Consider the following 17,187-nt stretch of genomic DNA (forward strand, 5'->3'; position numbering starts at 1 on the left):
GCACTTGCAAGAGAATAAGCTGCTGCTGACACATGGCTGGCGATGGCGAGGAATGAAGGCAATTCCTCACTTCGACTTTCAGACTTCCTTGCAGAAAGCTATAGTTAAATTAAAAGGCTTTGTCTTGACGCCCCCCACAGCAAGTGCCAGGAGTAAGATGGTTTTGAATCCCAGAGGTCTACCTGCAGGCGTTGTGAGAGCAGCGATAAGGAGGGCAGCCCCTCCGAACACCAGCCAGCTCCTCGACCTTATCACGGGGGGTGCTCGGCATGCCCCTGTGCCGGGGTCAGCAGCCACTGCGCCTCCTCCTTGCCCCGCAGTAAGCCACGCAATCAGTGAGTTATGAAGCTACATTTCGGGCTTTTTTCTCCCCTTTTCGGTAAGCAATTTGCTCGCTGCTGCGGGCACAGGAGCCACCGGAGCCTCTTTACAGACCCAGGCTGCCGGCGCAGCTCAGCCCCGAGGGCCTAGGGTCCCCCCCTCCACTCCCGGGCAGGGGGCGGCTAGGGCGCGACGGTGTCTTTCATTGCTTTAAAGCGCTTAGAAGCCGCGGCAGCCCGCCAACGGGCGCCAGAGCCGCAGGAGACAGCCCCGAGGGACGGCGGCCGGCGTGAGGGGCTGGCGGGTCCCCGAGCGGCGCCCGAGCGGCTGGGCCTCTGACAGAGAGGGAGCGGCAGATAATTAGCTCCGCTAAACCAATTAGCGCCCCGTGCCCGGGCTAATCCCCGCCGCCCGCTCCCCTCACGCCGGCAGCCGTTGCGGGGAGGAGGGAAGCAGAGACGGCGCGCGCGCCTAGCCCCGCGCCCCGGTTCCCGCGCCGCGAACCCGCCAAAGCCCCTGCCCCAGGCCCGCGGCGGCGGAGGGAGGGAACGGCCGGGCGGCCCCGCGCCCCCATTGGTCGCGAGGGGTAGGGTCCCGCGAGCTGATTGGCTGAGCCGCTTCCCCCTGCCCTCGGCGGCTCAGCGGGTTGAATTCAAATCGGCCCCGGGAGCGGCCGCGCGGCGGGACCGGGCGGGAATGGGATAGTGGTACCAGTCCCGGTCCGTTCCGGCTCTCCTCGCGTCGTGGGGTGGGCAAGCGGGTGGGCACCAGAGCGACAGCAGAGGGAGGTAGCTTTCTGGGCGCGGCGCTGGCGCCAACTATTTAAACCGGATCCCGGAAGGGCCCCGCCCGCTGCTGGCGGCCAATGAGCAGAGGCTGTACCCCCGTTCGGCGGCCGGTGCGGCGCGGGGCGAGACGGGGCTGGGCCGTTGGGCGCGGGCCGCCGGGCGCGCGCGGGCCGGGCCCAGAGGCGGGAGGCGACGGGACGTCCCCGACGGCAGCGAGGGCGGCGGGAACCGGCCGAAGGCGGGCACCGCCGCCGCCGCCTGTCCACCCGGCGGGCCCGTCCCGAGGGGTCTCCGCCGGTTTCCCCCGCTAAAGCTTCCCTCCTCCCGCCCCGCAGAAGCGGCGGGAACTGCGATGCGGATCGGCGCGGCGGGTGTCGCCCCCTGAGGCTGCGCGGCGGCGGGAGAATGCAGCAGGCGGGCGGGGAGATGGGCACGGGCGACAAGGTAATTCCTCGCTTCTCTCTCGCGTTACTCCGGTGGGAGACCCGGCGGGAGACCCGGCGAGACCGCCGTCTGCTGCCGGTGCGGGCGGGTCGGAGGGTCCCTGCCGCCGGGCCCGGTGCGGTGACAGTCCCGGGGGTGCCCCTTCCCAGCCTTTCGCAATTCCTCCGGGCATGAAATCTTGTCGGTCTCAACGAACGCGGCTAAAAATCGTTGGATGCCAGCAGCCGGGCGCCGTTTCCCGTGGCTTTAATTTCCATCCCTAACAAAAGTAACGAAAACTTTACTTGGCAACCGTAACCCACGGATTTTGGAAGCGGCAAAACTTCTTCTTGCCTTCTCCTTTCCCTTTTCGCTAACGAAAGACATTTCACTCGTTCTTTAGAGCCTTCACCCGCGGGATGCCCTCCACTCGGGCTGTATTTTCCCTAGAAGGGAAAAGAAGGAAAATTAGCCCAAAAGAAGCATGGCCTTCAGTCGAAGGCACGGTCAGAGATATGCTTTCAGGGAGGGGGTTCCTTAGGCTCAGCGTAAAGCTGCAACCTTTGCCTTGGAGCTCACAAACAAAACGCGACTGCTCCCAATTCTGCTTTCACAGAACCGCAGCCTGGTGCGGGTAGAAAGGGACGTCTGGAGGTCATCCAGTCCGACCGCCCTGCTAAAGCAGGAGTACCCTGCACAGGTTGCCTGGCATCGCAGCGTCCAGGCAGGTTTGGAATCTCTTCAGAGAAGGAGACTCCACAACCATCCTGGCCAGCCTGTTCCAGGGCTCTGTCAGACTTCCACTATTAGCAGCGACTGGATTCTGGCGCTGCTGGGTTTTAACATCACGGTTTCTCTTGTGTAGGAAAATCATTCTTCTGAGCCATACAAAAACGTCTGGAAAACTCCTCTGAAACAAGCAGCTACCTCACACTCGGTGTTGACAGAGATACAGCCGGACTGTCAGCCTCTAACCACTCCCACAAAACCTAAGGAAGGCCTTCCAGCAGACCCATGGACACCCACGTCAAACCTGAAAATGCTGATCAGCGCAGCCAGCCCCGAGATTAGGAGCAGAGAACAGAGAAGGGAGCTGTCAGTCAACACAAGTGAGGTCCTACATGCAAAACACTGTTTACAGGTCTGTTGTAAAGGTCTCTTCTTGATGTACTTTTGAGGAGAAAGTTTGTTTCAGGTTAGCTGAAGGCTGGTTGTGTGCTGTCAGAAGCTACCCACAAACATACTGCCACCTTTAGAAAGTTTTGATTTGGGACTATTTACCAAACACAAGTCAGGAGATTGCTTAGTTGTAACAGGGAAGAGTTGGTGGTTTCATTTCCCAGCTGTTGAGGACAACAGGACAGCGCTGGGCTTTTGGCAGAGCTTGCAGTGAAGCTGATACCTGTCTGGGGTTCTTGACATTCTCTTGTTCACTTCTCCCCATGCAGGAGCACTTACTGGGAGAGGAATATGAAAAAGCGCAGCCGAGCCGCAAAGAGAAGAGCCTGGGCTTGCTGTGCCACAAGTTCTTGGCTCGGTATCCTGACTACCCCAGCTCTGCAGACAGCAACTACATTTCCCTTGATGAAGTAGCTGAAGAGCTCAGTAAGTTCATAGTATCATAGTATCATTCAGGGTTGGAAGGGACCACAAGGATCATCTAGTTCCAACCCCCCTGCCATGAGCAGGGACACCCCACACTAGATCAGCCTGGCCAGAGCCTCATCCAGCCTGGGCTTAAACACCTCCAGGGATGGGGCCTCGACCACCTCCCTGGACAACCCATTCCAGGGCTTCACCACTCTCATGGTGAAGAACCTCCTCCTCACACCTAGCCTGAATCTCCCCACCTCCAGCTTCATTCCATTCCCCCTAGTCCTATCACTACCTGAGATCCTGAGAAGTCCTTCCCCAGCCTTCCTGTAGGCCCCCTTCAAATACTGGAAGGCCACAATGAGGTCACCTCGGAGCCTTCTCTTCTGCAGACTGAACAGCCCCAACTCCTTCAGTCTGTCCTCATAGGAGAGGTGCTCCAGCCCTCTGATCATCCTCGTGGCCCTTCTCTGGACACCTTCCAGCACCTCCACATCCCTCTTGTAATAGGGGCTCCAGAACTGGACACAGTACTCCAGGTGGGGTCTCACCAGGGCTGAGTAGAGGGGGAGGATCACCTCCCTCGGCCTGCTGGTTATGCTGTAGCCTCTTCATCCAGACGTTTGGGTTAGTTCTGGCAAACCCTGAGTGCTTACTGTGTGCTCTCAAAGTTCTTTAAACCCAGCTTTCCACTCTTCATTCTTACAGCAAGTTATTTTTTTTTTACCACCTGAAGCTTTTTTTTTTTCAGTGAACTCTGAGTTATGTTGAAGAATAAACAGCTAAATTATTGACAGTGCCACGAGTAAGCAGTTGGCAGTTTTGTGGCTGTGGAGGTGATGGCTAAGATTAGTGGTTGGACTCTCTGGCAGGAAATAGCATACCTCCTACAGCTTCCTGTCCAGTCATGACATCAAAGCAAGAAACTTGCTTTCTGCTCTCCATGATAGCTCAACTTTCTTACTGTGTATCACTATTTTTGTCTCACACCAATGACCTCCTGAGAGTCTGTGTTGCTAGCATTAAGCTGAAGTTTATTTAATCAGAGCTATGAAATTACAGCATTCTGCAGACTGGAACAGTGATCACAGAATCACAGAATGGGGTAGGTTGGAAGGGACCTCCAAAGGTCATCTAGTATCACAGTATCACTGAGGTTGGAAGAGACCTTGAGGATCATCAAGTCCAACCTGTCACCATAGACCTCTTGACTAGACCATGGCACCAAGTGCCACATCCAATGCCCTCTTGAACACCTCCAGGGATGGGGACTCCACCACCTCCCTGGGCAGCACATTCCAATGATGAATGACTCTCTCGGTGAAGAACTTTCTCCTCACCTCGAGCCTAAACCTCCCCTGGTGCAGCTTGAGACTGTGTCCCCTTGTTCTGGTGCTGGTTGCCTGGGAGAAGAGACCAACCCCTTCCTGGCTACAACCTCCTTTCAGGTAGTTGTAGAGTCAGCAGGGACATGCTCCACTACAGCAGGTTGCTCAGAGCCTTGTCAAGCCTCACCTTGAAGATCTCCAGGGATGGAGCTTCACATACCTCCCTGGGCAACCTGTTGCAGCATTCCACCACCCTCATGCTAAAGAGCACGTTCCTAACATCCAGTCTAAATCTGAGGCCCTTCTTGGGCTGGGGGGCCCAAAAAGGTTACCAAGCAGTTGTCTGCCCTGACTTTCCAAACTGTATGCAATGAGTAATAAAAAATGCAATTATTTATTTTTTAAGCTGTGCTGAAGCCCATCAAATGGCTCTCCTGGCACAGTGAGCTTTATTTCTTACGGAATATATCAACCCTCTAAAATGATGGAAAAGTCCTCCCAGCTCTAAAGCAAGAATTAATTTGCTTATTGGTGAGATCTGTGAGGGTTATTTTCAGCCACCTTTATAATGAGGCATTGGTGAAAATGGCTTAGAGATGCTTTAGGAGGAAGGGGAAATCAAGGGAAGCGATCCCTTCTCTGTGCAGCCCACGTTTCAGGCTGGTGTTTGTCAACAGAGATGTCATCTCCTGCAGCAGAGATGTTCACCTTCCTCCTTTGTTGTTGCAGAGGTTGAACGTCGCCGCATCTACGACATCGTGAACGTGCTGGAGAGCCTGCACATGGTGAGCCGCCTGGCCAAGAACAGATACGCCTGGCACGGGAGACACAACCTCCCCAAAACCCTGCAGGCTCTGAAGAAGGTTGGAGAAAACAACAAATACACACAGCAAATTCAGCTGATCAAGAGAAGAGAGTACGAGCACGAATTTGATCTCGACGGCGAACGAAAGGAGGAGATGGCAAAACCTTTGGGCTCCACCAGGGACTCAGAAATGTCTTTTGTTGAGCTCCCAGGAATGGAATTCCGTGCTGGTAACAATCCTCTGTCATGCCAAGAATAATGATGTGTTTGTAATGATAAATAGCTACCAACTTCAAAAAAAAACCCAACCCCAACATTTACTGGACTTCTTTTTCTGAAGGGCTACTGCCTGAAAGGCAGCACAGGTGTTTGGGGTGAGAAAAAGCGCTCCGCACACTTTCAGTTCTCTTACCTGCTCAGCTCTTGCACACTCATTTTGGTTTTGCAATGCAAGAGCAAGGTGACACTGTCAGACAGCACAGAGCTGCTGGAGCGAGTCCAGAGGAGGCCACAAAGATGATCCAAGGGCATGAACACTTCTGCTGTGAGGCCAGGCTGAGGGAGCTGGGGGTGATCAGCCTGGAGAAGAGAGGACTCCAAAGGGACCTCAGAGCTGCCTTCCAATAGCCAAAGGGATCTTACAGGAAGGCTGCAGAGGGACTCTTCATAAGGGTGTTGAGACAGGACAAGGGGGAATGGTTTGAAGCTGAGGGAAAGGAGGTTTAGACTGGATCTTAGGAAGAATTTCTGCAGTAGGAGGCTGGTGAGACTCTGGAATAGGCTGCCCAGGGAGGTTGTGCATGCCTCCTCCCTGGGGGTGTTCCTTGAACCTCTGAGCTCCCTTCCAGCCTGAGCCATTCCATGATGCTGAACATGGCCAACACGCCTCTGCCATCCAAGCTGCAGGATTTGGTACCACTGAGTGTTAATGACTCCAAAAGTATCAATTCCTCCAGGAATTAATTTTTTTCACTTAGGTTTGAATCATGAAAGAAATGTTAATTAAGGACTCTTAAATACATTCTAGAACCTGCAGCTAAGCATCTTTAAGAGTACAAGTTATCAAGACAGTAAGGGGGGAAATATCTCAGTCTCTTTTTGTAGTCAAACTTGCTACCCACCTCATTACCTGATTCTTGCCCTGCAGAGACATGATTTTGGGAGTCTACACTAGCCCTGCCTAGCTGCCATGTTGTTTGTTCTTGTAATAATTGTTACTGACAGGGTTTTTTTCCCACTGTTTGTAGCTGGTGTGTCACTGAATGCTTTATTCTTTGCTCCTGTCTGTTGCAGCCTCAGTAAACAGCAGGAAGGACAAGTCTCTACGAGTGATGAGCCAGAAATTTGTGATGCTGTTTCTTGTATCGACTCCTCAAATCGTGAGCCTTGACGTCGCTGCTAAAATCTTGATTGGGGAAGAGCAGTTGGAAGACTTAGATAAAAGCAAGTTTAAAAGTAAGTAAAGTGCTGCTGTTGCTGTCTGCTTTTTGATCTTGCTCTAAATAGAGACATCAGGAGGAAGCTAAATGAACTATTGCAGTACAAGCTGATGTCGTGTAAAAGGCTGTCAGCTCTTTCCTGCCAGAAACACATCTGAGCCTCCAAGGCCTCACCCACACCTGGTGCAGCTTTGAATAGGGACCCACTTGTCCTGGCTACCCAGTGACCACGTGAGGGAAGGAAAGCTCCATCAGCCCTCTCTCTCAACATAATGACACAAGGCTGTTCACTGGTAACAATTCAGCTTTCCTCAAGCAATCTGTCGAGGATTTCAGCACAGAAAGATGCAAATCTGTGTTCTGCTCCTGTGACTTGTTGGAAATCTCAAGAAATTCTGTCAGAGCCCTGTTCAGAACGTGCACGTGAGAGGAAGTGAAACCCAGGGCTCTAACTGCCAAGGGTTTCTTCATTCTTTTACCCTGCTTTCACTTCTTCCTCTCCCATCAAATGAAAAGGTACTTCTAGGTCTAGGCCTCTGTCTCTGCAGTAATCAAAAATGTGCTTGCTCTTGAGGGGTCAAAAGCTAATGTCATGAAAAGTTAATTTCATGTGGAATTGTATCTGTGCAAAACAGAACCTGATCCTTGCTGGTTTCAGTTCATCATTTCCTTTCCACTGCACCAGGGTGATAGAGAACATGGTGTCAACAGAGTTTTGATGGTTGTTCCTAATGTCTGTCTCACAACCAACTCACTGATTGTCACACAGGGAGGTGCAATGAGCTCATACCTGTTCTGGGAGCAGCCCCTAGGAGGGTAGATTTGAAGAGGTCAGGTTTAACCTGGAGATTAGGAAGAAATTCCTTCCAGTGAGGGTGGGGAGACACTGGAAGAGGCTGCCCAGGGAGCTTGTGGATGCTCCTTCCCTGGAGGTGTTCACCCACGTTTGCATTTTAGGTTCCACATTTTACCATGATCTTAGTTAAGCTGCATAGTCCCAAGTTCCATGAGTTGCTGGACTTCCCATTTTCAGTAGCAGAAGCTTTGGCCTCAGGACATTGACTCTGCAGCCCAGAAGTCATGTCAGATTTGTAAAGGCTTTTCCTTCTAGCTGCCAAAGCTGGTGTTGGAGCAGTTTTAGTATCTAAACTGGAACTGCTGTATTTGACACTTGTTCATTTTCTTCCAGCCAAAATTAGGAGACTTTATGACATAGCAAATGTTCTCAGTAGCCTTCAGCTTATCAAGAAAGTTCACCTTACAGAGGAGAGAGGCAGAAAACCAGCATTCAAATGGACAGGACCAGAAGTCTTGCCAAACACTCAGGGTAGGTGTCTGTCTCACTTCCTCTTGTTCTGATTGGGATTGCTTCTTTTTATTTCCCCTGCTAGATTGTTTTTGACCAAAAGACAGTAAGCAAAAAGTCCTTCCCAGTCACATCAGTGCCCCTGACCTTTGACAACACAGCACACCAGTGTGTCCCCGTGGTGGATGGACTCATGCTGAGACTCCTGCATTTCCATTTTTGCTGCAGCTGGTACTTGGATCACTGGAGGCCAGGCTCAAGGAACTGCTGTTAACTGCTGAATCTGACATACAAGTATTGACAGTGGGGTGTTTTTTTTTTCTGCTTTTAGATACAAAACTTGAAACAACTTCTACAACCTGTTCCCAAGCCATTTCAGAATGCATCCCTTCCAAAGAGCAGTGTTCAAAGAACCTTTTTCCTTCCAGAGGAAAGCAGAACTTCACTCGGCATCCTTCCCTAATAAAGTTAGTGAAAACCATAGAGGACGACAGGAGAAAGGTTCAGTCTGCTCCCACCAGTCCAGTTAAAAGAAGTGCAAGTGAGTAGCTGGAAAAGAGGTTTCTCTATCTTTTTCTTAGTCTGTTTTTAACTCAGGTATAGCCTTGCAGTAAATATTGAAGCTTGCCATCTTCTCCTAGGAGATGTGGATGTGTTGGTGTGCTGCCTGACACCACACATGGCATAAGAAATACCAAGAATAGCCAAGCTGGGGAAAATCCACGCTGGCTGTAAATCTGAGGCTTCACAAAGATTGATGGTGAAAACAAAACTGATCCCTGTTCAGTGTGCAAGCTCTGCAGGCAGCAGAAGCTCTTCCCAGTTTGGTGGACCTCATCCAGTCAGGGCTTGCACAGTTGCAGCAATGGAAATTGATTGAGATCTGGACTAAATTCAGCACACCGTGGGGAGCTTTAGCCTCTTCTTTCACACCAGCTACACAAGGAGTGGCAAATTACTATGCTGAGTTCAAGACTGCATGCCACTGTCTTGACTTTGTGTGAATCTATTGGCCATCAACTTGAGCTTGGGTAGCACAGCTGACTCTCTGGCTGTTATCTTTCTCTGTGAGCTGCCCTAACCCAGGCTTGCTGTGGTCACTGTGCTTTAGATCTTCCTATCGAAGCAGTTCTGTGTTCTATACAATTGCCAGAAAGTTCCTGTCAGTGTTCATGGTCTTGTTAGGTAGAGGGAAAAAAATGGAGCAGAGGCTTTAAAGTTTCTTTGATGTAAGCTGCAAACCAATTGATCAAGCCTGGGCTGCAGCAGAGACATAGTGTCCTCATTAAATGCCTGTGCCACAGTGAAGGACACAGCTTCCTCAAGACACAATTTACTTTCTACATGTGATGTGCTAACAGGTTTGGTTTTGTTTCCCCCTCCAACCAGGTACTGATCAGAATTTACCAGCTTTCCCAAGTAAAATGGCTCAGGTCCCACCACTTGCTAAACATCAGCTGGAAGGACAATCAAAGTAAGTTTGCACAAGCAGTAAGGTGAGAGATTTATGTTGTCATTGGCCATTAAGCTAAAGCTGTGCTCAGTTTGAGTTGGGCAACAGTCTGCTGAAAAGAGTAAGCTCTGTCACTGCAGGCTGTTTCTGTCACTTATTTTCTCTTCAGTGGGTTGAGAATGACAAGTGTGTGTTAAGGCTTTGTGCTGCAGAAGAGAATTTGTCATTTCTGCACAAAGGCATTAAAGTGTGTTAAGGCTTCTTGTTTATTTGTTTGGTGCTTGTGGCTTTTGTTTTGGTTCTCTTTAGGAATGAAAAAGAGAACAAAATGAACTTGTCAAGACCAGCATTGGAATGTCATCTGTCCTTGCCTGAGGTAGTCCCCAGGCCAGAACCTCCTAGCAGCACAGCCCCCTGTCAGCAGGCAGCTCTCACACAGCCACTGGGTGTCTGTCCCCCAGGCCACACTTCAGTCTCACCAGTAATTCTACCTCATCCTCATCCTGGTGTTTCATATGCAATATATCTGCAGCCTTCCCAAGCCCACACTGTGACAAGGTACAGCCCAAGTGTCATGTTGCAGCCTCTACCGTGTGCTAATGTCACTGGAATTAAGAGTGTTAATTCCCAGGTATTAAATCAAATCAGCACTGAGGAAGGGGACAATCAGATAGCTACAGATGATCCAACAAAATCCTTGACAGCTAAAGAAGAAAGGCCACCTACAAGATCAGAAGCTTCACCACAGAGGTGCCTTAAAAGATCACAGGCAGGACAAGAGATGAATTCAATTAAAAGGTGCAGAAGGGATGAGGACAGCCTGGATAGTAAGCTGGTAAGTCACATTGCTTTGTAAGTGCCAGTTTATACCTCAGGGACGTTGCCACCTCCTTGTGATGTCAGGAGCCTACTAGGTGCTGTCAAAATGGTAAAGAAATTCTAAACCAGCCTTCCTGGGGAGCAATCTTGTCACCATGCAAACCTTTAATGTACTCCCAGAGCATCTGTGCTGCAGCCCTGCAGAGCCTTTGCTGTATCAATCGATAGGTCCTGGTGGCATTTGGATCACCAGATCCTGCGTCCTTCACACCCACCCTCCCGGTGGGTATGGAAACTGCTAAAGGCCAAAGCTGAAGTTGTGCTGGTGGTGTGGGGGTGTTTTGGATAAGATTACACCCAGTTGTGTTTGGTGTTTAGGGAACTGGGGGTTTGTTGCTTACATGTATAAACTATCCCCTAATCTTGCTGGTATTTGTGAAGCACCAGGCAGAACGTTCAGTGCAGCACACCTCTGAGAATCCAGCAGCAGGCCATATTGGTCTCCTTGTTCCACTCTCTCCCTCCTCCAATTTATTCCTTCCAAGAAAATGTGTCAGAAGTACAGATCTTAGTCAAAACAAAACCTGACATCAGTTGATGCCATGATTCTGGAATGGTTCAGGTTGCTCACCTTCATGCAACAGCTGGCACTCAGCCTTGGCTTTAGAAGTGTTAGGAGGGAGAGTGGACACAGAGAAGTCACTGGACAGGGAATGTCCCAAAACCCAATTTCCATCCAGTGTTCTACATTGTCAGTGTCACCAAAGTACAGCACATGAGGAGAGCAGGAGGTGCAGGAGCACTTGATTCATATTGAGAAAGTGGGGCTGGATTGCTTTTTACTCAGCTGCTGTATACTTTTGTTTCTCTGATGTATTTGGCTGCTTTAAATTGTGCTGACAGAACACTCCTGAAACCTCACCAGCATCTTGTGATATCTTGTGGTGACAAACATCCCCCAGCTGTGCAGGAGCCAGAGGGGATGACAAGATTATTTCTGTAGCACAAACCTGAGAATGAGGAGAAAGGCCAAAGCTGCCTTCCTGAGTCTGAAAATGTACAAATACTGCAGAGCTGTAATTGAGAATTGAGCCTCAGAGTGCTTGCTTTTGTGTTTGTTTCTCTTCTGAAGGGAGAATCCATTCCCAATGAAAGGTCACCTTCCAGTAGCTCACAAATGAATCATGAAATGGACAATTCCCAGGAAGAGAAACAGAACAAACCTGAAACACTAGATCAAAACAAGGCAACTTGCTATGACCAGTGTAAAAGGGAAGACAATGCAGAAGAGGAGGCCAAAATCAAAGCTAAACAAGACATACCTGTAGCATTTGCCATTCCTGCCCACGAGGTAAGTCCTGTCACACACCACCCAGCACATCTTGCCACCACCTGCAGCCTTTGCAAAAGAAACAGAGCTATGATGAGCTACACACCCACAGAATCCCTTTGGCTGGAAGTTTTTTGTGTGCTTTTAAAACCTTGTTTTGTAGGACTGCAGAACTTCTGTTTCTGCACCAAGTACATAAATAAGAGGACACAAAGTGACTTTCAGACTTCCACTGGGATGAAGATCACAACTGGCACTAGATAGAGGAAGGCAATGTTGGGATCCTTTACATCCCCAGTCCTTTGTTTGTGTGTATTTAGTCTCAAATACTTTGGCTCACAACAGAATCACAGCAGACTCTACATCAGTAAGTTCTGCAGCTCAGACACTGCTGTGGAGGACCTGAACAAAGAGCACTTCGGCTGACAGAAGTGCAACTTGGAAATGCAAAAGAACTTCCAACATTTGTCTTAGGGGGGTGGGAAATCCAAGAATGAGGTGACTTGATGATTACTGGGTCCAGATGTTCCTTCTGGAAAAAGCAGTATTCAGTATCAGCACTTCCCTTTTGTTTAGTCTATTTGCAATGTGTTAGTCCCAGATGGATCTCCAGTTCCTCTCTTGAGTGTGCACTAGAGTCAGTTCTGTCCAGCTGCAGCAGAAGGTGGTGCAGACAGGGGCTCTAGGATCCTGGGGATACAGAGGCTTAAAAATGAGGCAAAAGAAGAGCTTAATTTCTGTTGCTGTCTGGGTTAAAGGTGCACTGCCTTTCTTTTTCAGACATTCTTTCCATCTGGTTATCTCATTCCTCTCACTCAGTGCAGCCATGGCAGCAAGGCAGGCTTTGCTGACAAAGAGAAAGCTGAGGTGTGTCCAGTTCAGCACACTGCCTACAGCTCACCCATCACTGGTGAGTAGCAAACAGCCGTACAGTTGTCTGACTTGAGGGACTGTGGGCCAGGTTCATCCTGCTGAGGGAAGGAAATCACAACAGCTTGAGGCTCAGTTTTTAATGCCCCTCCACACTGGATTTCTCTGTTTCAGGTGTCATTCCAGTGACAGGATCTGAACTGAAAGCAGTTAACATTCCTGCTTTTCATATAACCCCCTTGAACATCATGCTGTCACCAACTTCTATAGCTGCTGCACCTGTCCTGGGCAACTCCTGTCTCAGTTCAAGCAATGCCAGTTCCGCCCAGATCCCAAGTTCTTCAGTGCTGAACTTTACACTGCAACACATAGGACTAATACCTGCTGGGGTGCAAGTTCCTGCAAACCCTTTTGTTCAGCACGTGCCAGCCTCCTCCCAAGCAGAAAACGTTACCCACAGCTCAGAGACCAGGAGCTTACAAGAAGAGAAGGTAAGTAAAAACACACTGCAATTGTTGCCTGGGGTGGGTTGAGTGGGAAGCACAGAGCAGCAATTCCTTTACAGCAGGTGAGACTGGAAATAAACATCACCTTGAGCTTTGTAAATCAGGAGTGCCCCAGAAGAGCTGGCAGTGGAGGCCAGCCTTAGCCAGTGTGACTATGAGATTAGAAAGGAAGGAGAAGTACCTTAGTTGTGGAACAGGAGCCAGGTGGAGTGTGACAAGAGACAGCTGTTGGTGCACGGATCTGGCACTCAGGAACAAATTGTCTGGTTGTGACTTGATTTTTTTCTGTCATATTACTCTCCCAGTCCACTTCTGAGTTCTTGCATTTAATGGGAGCTCTTCAGTAGGGTGGGATTGGAGAGGAGGTACCAAGATCTTTCTCCCCAGAAAGCTTCTCTGTTTTGTGTAATAAAGTGTTGCCTAGTATCTGCCTGGTGTTAAAGGAGCTGGAGGGGATTAGAGAAACCATATGCTGATCTTCATAGATCTATCAAGGGATCATAGACTGGCTTAGGTGGGCAGGGACCTTAGGGATCATCCACTCCAACCTCCCTGCCATGGGCAGGGACACCTCCCAGCTAGACTCAGCTGCTCAAGGCCTTCTCAGTAAAAAGTTTAAGTTCCAGGGAAAAAGTGAGTTTGCAATCATCCTGAAATGAGAAATCCCTTCTTTTTTTTCCCTCCCCTTCCCCTTAAATGAAAGTAATTTTCTTTCTTCTCTTCAGCCTCCTGTTCCCAAGGAAGCCCAAGAGCCCCAGCCAGTCACAGAGAGCTTTTTCCGCACCCCAGGAGGACCAAACACAGAACCTCCGCTCTCTGCAAAATCAGAGGGCACTGCTGGAATCTCTCCAGGCCCTCTGTATATTCCTCAACGAAAACTTGAAGTCTCAGAAGACTAATTCTGGGACCTGCCAAACGCTGACTGTGTTAGCAGGTGTAATTACTGCTAGCACCCCGCACGCCCCTCGGGTGGGACGACGGACCACGTGCCTTCTGCATGCCTGTTGAAAACACCTCAGTGCTGGAGCAGCCTTCATTAATGCTTTACAGTCTGGCTCTGCAGGAAGACATTTTCATGCCTAATCATTTCTTTTTGTTGGTGGTGTTGTTTCCTAAGAGGCTGACCTGAAGTATTACAGCAACAGAGTTGTGTAGCTAGGGAGGGGGGTTGGTGTTGCTTTTCTGCTATGCAAAGTAAGCTGAAGTTGTACAGAAAGGTACAGTCTGGCAGTCAGTGCAGAGTTTGCACAAGAGAAAAGTACTGTGAGTGTGTACATACTTTTTTTTCCTCTTCTCCCTGTCTTAACAAGAAAGACCACAGTTAAAATGTCTTGTTCCTCTGTTCCATAATGCTCTTTTGTATAGTTAGTTAAAAAAAAAACAACAACAAAAAAAGCCTTAAAAAAAAAAGGACAAAGACTTCCTAATCAAGTTTTATATAAGTTAAGAATTATTTATACTGTATTTCTAAATAAATTTGTTCAGATTAAATTTACATCACACTCAAGGTTGCATTTGTTTTTTGGACTGTTGCTTGATCAAATTAAATTACTTAAGTAGTCCATCCTACAGTCCCTGGCATCTTTGCAAAGGGAAAAAAAATCACATCTCATCAGGAAGGGATTGAAAAGTAACTCAGTCTGAACTCTGCAACATCCAACACCCATCAGAGGAAAAGAGAGCTGCAAAATGTGGAATTCAGAGTAGCCTTAGCACCTTGGAGCACTCTGGGAGTGCAGCCCAGCTGCCACAGAACAGAGCTGTTACAGGGGCTGGGGCTCAAGCTGAACAGGCTCTGCTCAGTTGCACCCAGTGATAGGACAAGAGCCAATGGATATAAACTCCAGCACAGGAGGTTCCACCTCAGCATGAGGAGGAACTTCTACACAGTGAGGGTCACAGGGCACTGGAGCAGGCTGCCCAGAGAGGTTGTGGAGTCTCCTCTGGAGACTTTCCAGCCCTGTCTGGATGTGTTCCTGTGTGACCTGTGCTGGATTCTATGACCCTGGGGAGTTGGACTCCGATCTCCTGAGGGCTCTTCCAACCCCTAGCATCCTGTGAGCCTCTAAACAGACAATCTTAGGGTTGGAAGCAAACACTCTTGCTTCTCTTCTACTGAATTCAAAGTGGGAGCCAGGTCCTTGCTGCACTACACACACTCTCTAGGTTTTTCTGATACAAGAGAGGGTTCAAGCCTGAGAGCATGCATAACATTTGACCAAGGTTTTTAACCATCTAACCATTGTGACAGAGATCCCAGGTGCAGGTACTGCAGCACTAGAACAAGGTCTGGCCTTTAGGAGGGAGCCCCACCTCCCCTGGACATAGCCACACCCTGCCAAGGCTGCACTGATAGTGTCTGCTTTCTGTCCAAGATCAATGTCAGCTTCCACCTGGTGTTTGTCCCCTTGCAATTTCCTATCAAGCAGGTTAAGCTAACCCAGCTGAATTTGAATCTGTAGAGCTGAGTCTCCTGTGCTGAAGGCAGGCAGATGAAGCCAGCTCACACAGGCCCCACTCAGATGACAAGGAGCATACAGCCTGTCTGCCTTCCCAGGTGAGACATGCTAGCAAAGCCCAAGAGTCAGGCTTACACTGAGGTGAAAAAAATCAGCTGGAACAGCTAACAGTAACTGGGTTTGCTCTTTAATAATGCAAAATCTTAGTACAAAATAGATCAGATGGAATAGGATCACTACTGAAACACTCCTCCATGAGCAGGAGAGAAGAGCAGCTGAAAAATGGATGAATTCTCACTGCAGCAGTAGGAATTATTTTCCTCTTCAAGGTGGTAATTGATGGCTCTTCCTTCCACATGCTATCAATTTAATCCTACAAGTACAAAGGCAAAGACTGATAGAAACTTTCATTACTCAAAGGGAACAAGCTACAGACCTTTCGTTCTTGGACAAGGCAACTGACAGAGTAAGAAACTGCAGTAATCAGGCTTGGAGAAATAGTCTCACAAACTCTGCTCTCTTCTGAGAAGCTGAACATAAATCCTGACTTGCTGCCTCCTGTCCCTTGGCTCTTGTCACAGTTGCTTGCTCTTCCACTCAGGCTTTGTAACACCCAGCACTTTACTTTGTTCTTGTTGGTTCTGCAGGCTGAAAAGCCATCACTTCTCTGCTCCAAGGATCCCACTCCCCAGAAGACCTGCATGGAGCTCTGATGACCTGAGCTCACTGCTCTTTCCACTCATCTCACCTACCCTGGGATGCAACCTGAGCACCCCATGTGCTCTGCTGCCAGGCTCTAGGGAAGTCCTTCTGATCCTTTTGCTATGTTGCCTTCCAGCTCCCTGAGCAGTAGCTTTTAATCCCTGCCTTTGATTTACAGAAAATACTACCCCCTCCCCACCAGCAAACCTCATGCACAGACATACTCCAGTTGCATATTTCCATCTGCTCTTCCAATCTCAGGCCCTGACAGCCACAGTGGACCAGGGGGGATGTGAAATGCCAAGTATCCCACAGGGGTCTGACTGCTCCTTTGAGCTGTGAAGAGCCTCTCAGCAAGACTCACTTCCATATAGGGGCACCCAGTACCTGGGGTAGCTCAGACACAGGAATGAAACCACCAAATCCATCAGGCTGTGCCTTTCCCCTTTACATGTTCTTGACAAACTCAAATACTTGCTGACATGTGGGGACAAAAGCCTTTCTCCAGTGCTTTCCCTGCTGATGGTTTTGGTGCAAATCCATCCAAGTACAGGCTATGAGAGAGATCAATGAAAACTGAGCTCTCTCCAACTTCACATCAAGGATCTGCCCCTGCATTAAGATTAGGTTTTTTTGCTGGACTCAGGAGCCTGTGGATCCACCGACTATTAAGAGTTTTCAAAGTAGCCTCAGCAAACACAACCCTAACATCTTAAAGTCTGACATGGGTTTGGCATCTCATTTCCTTACCAGTAAGTCCCAGAGCTGAGACTCTCAGCTTCAGACTTTTGCTGTTTAGCCCCCAGCCTGTAGGGATTTGGCCCTTTCACACACAGCAAAGTCCACACTGCTGAAGAAAGTCTCTAAATTCAGACATGCCTTGGGAAGAATGAAAATTAGCTTCTAAATCGTTAAGGCAGTTAAAACAAAACTGCAAAAAGTGAAGTTTAAGTGCCTCATACTTCAGGCTCCAAGCCTTTAGTGTGTCTGTGGCATCATCCAGCTCCAAGGGGCTCAGTGAGGCATGGCAAATAGAACTGCAGTG

The 17,187-nt window shown here is 49.3% G+C and overlaps 1 protein-coding gene across 1 annotated transcript; it reads left to right on the top strand.

Moving 5' to 3' along the window:
* The first annotated feature begins 1,385 nt into the window (after window positions 1–1,385).
* On the top strand, window positions 1,386–14,461 carry E2F8 (E2F transcription factor 8). Its single transcript, XM_068148387.1, has 13 exons — window positions 1,386–1,553; window positions 2,398–2,673; window positions 2,981–3,137; window positions 5,183–5,488; window positions 6,552–6,713; window positions 7,887–8,024; window positions 8,335–8,544; window positions 9,393–9,477; window positions 9,766–10,291; window positions 11,408–11,626; window positions 12,386–12,515; window positions 12,650–12,966; window positions 13,707–14,461. The coding sequence occupies exons 1-13, from the start codon at window positions 1,515–1,517 to the stop codon at window positions 13,878–13,880; spliced, it is 2,739 nt and encodes a 912-aa protein (XP_068004488.1). The 5' UTR covers window positions 1,386–1,514; the 3' UTR covers window positions 13,881–14,461.
* The last annotated feature ends 2,726 nt before the right edge of the window (window positions 14,462–17,187 follow it).

This window comes from Melanerpes formicivorus, unplaced genomic scaffold (assembly GCF_026170545.1).
Source record: "Melanerpes formicivorus ecotype bairdi unplaced genomic scaffold, bMelFor1.0.p_v2 SCAF_16, whole genome shotgun sequence".
Taxonomy (NCBI): domain Eukaryota; kingdom Metazoa; phylum Chordata; class Aves; order Piciformes; family Picidae; genus Melanerpes; species Melanerpes formicivorus.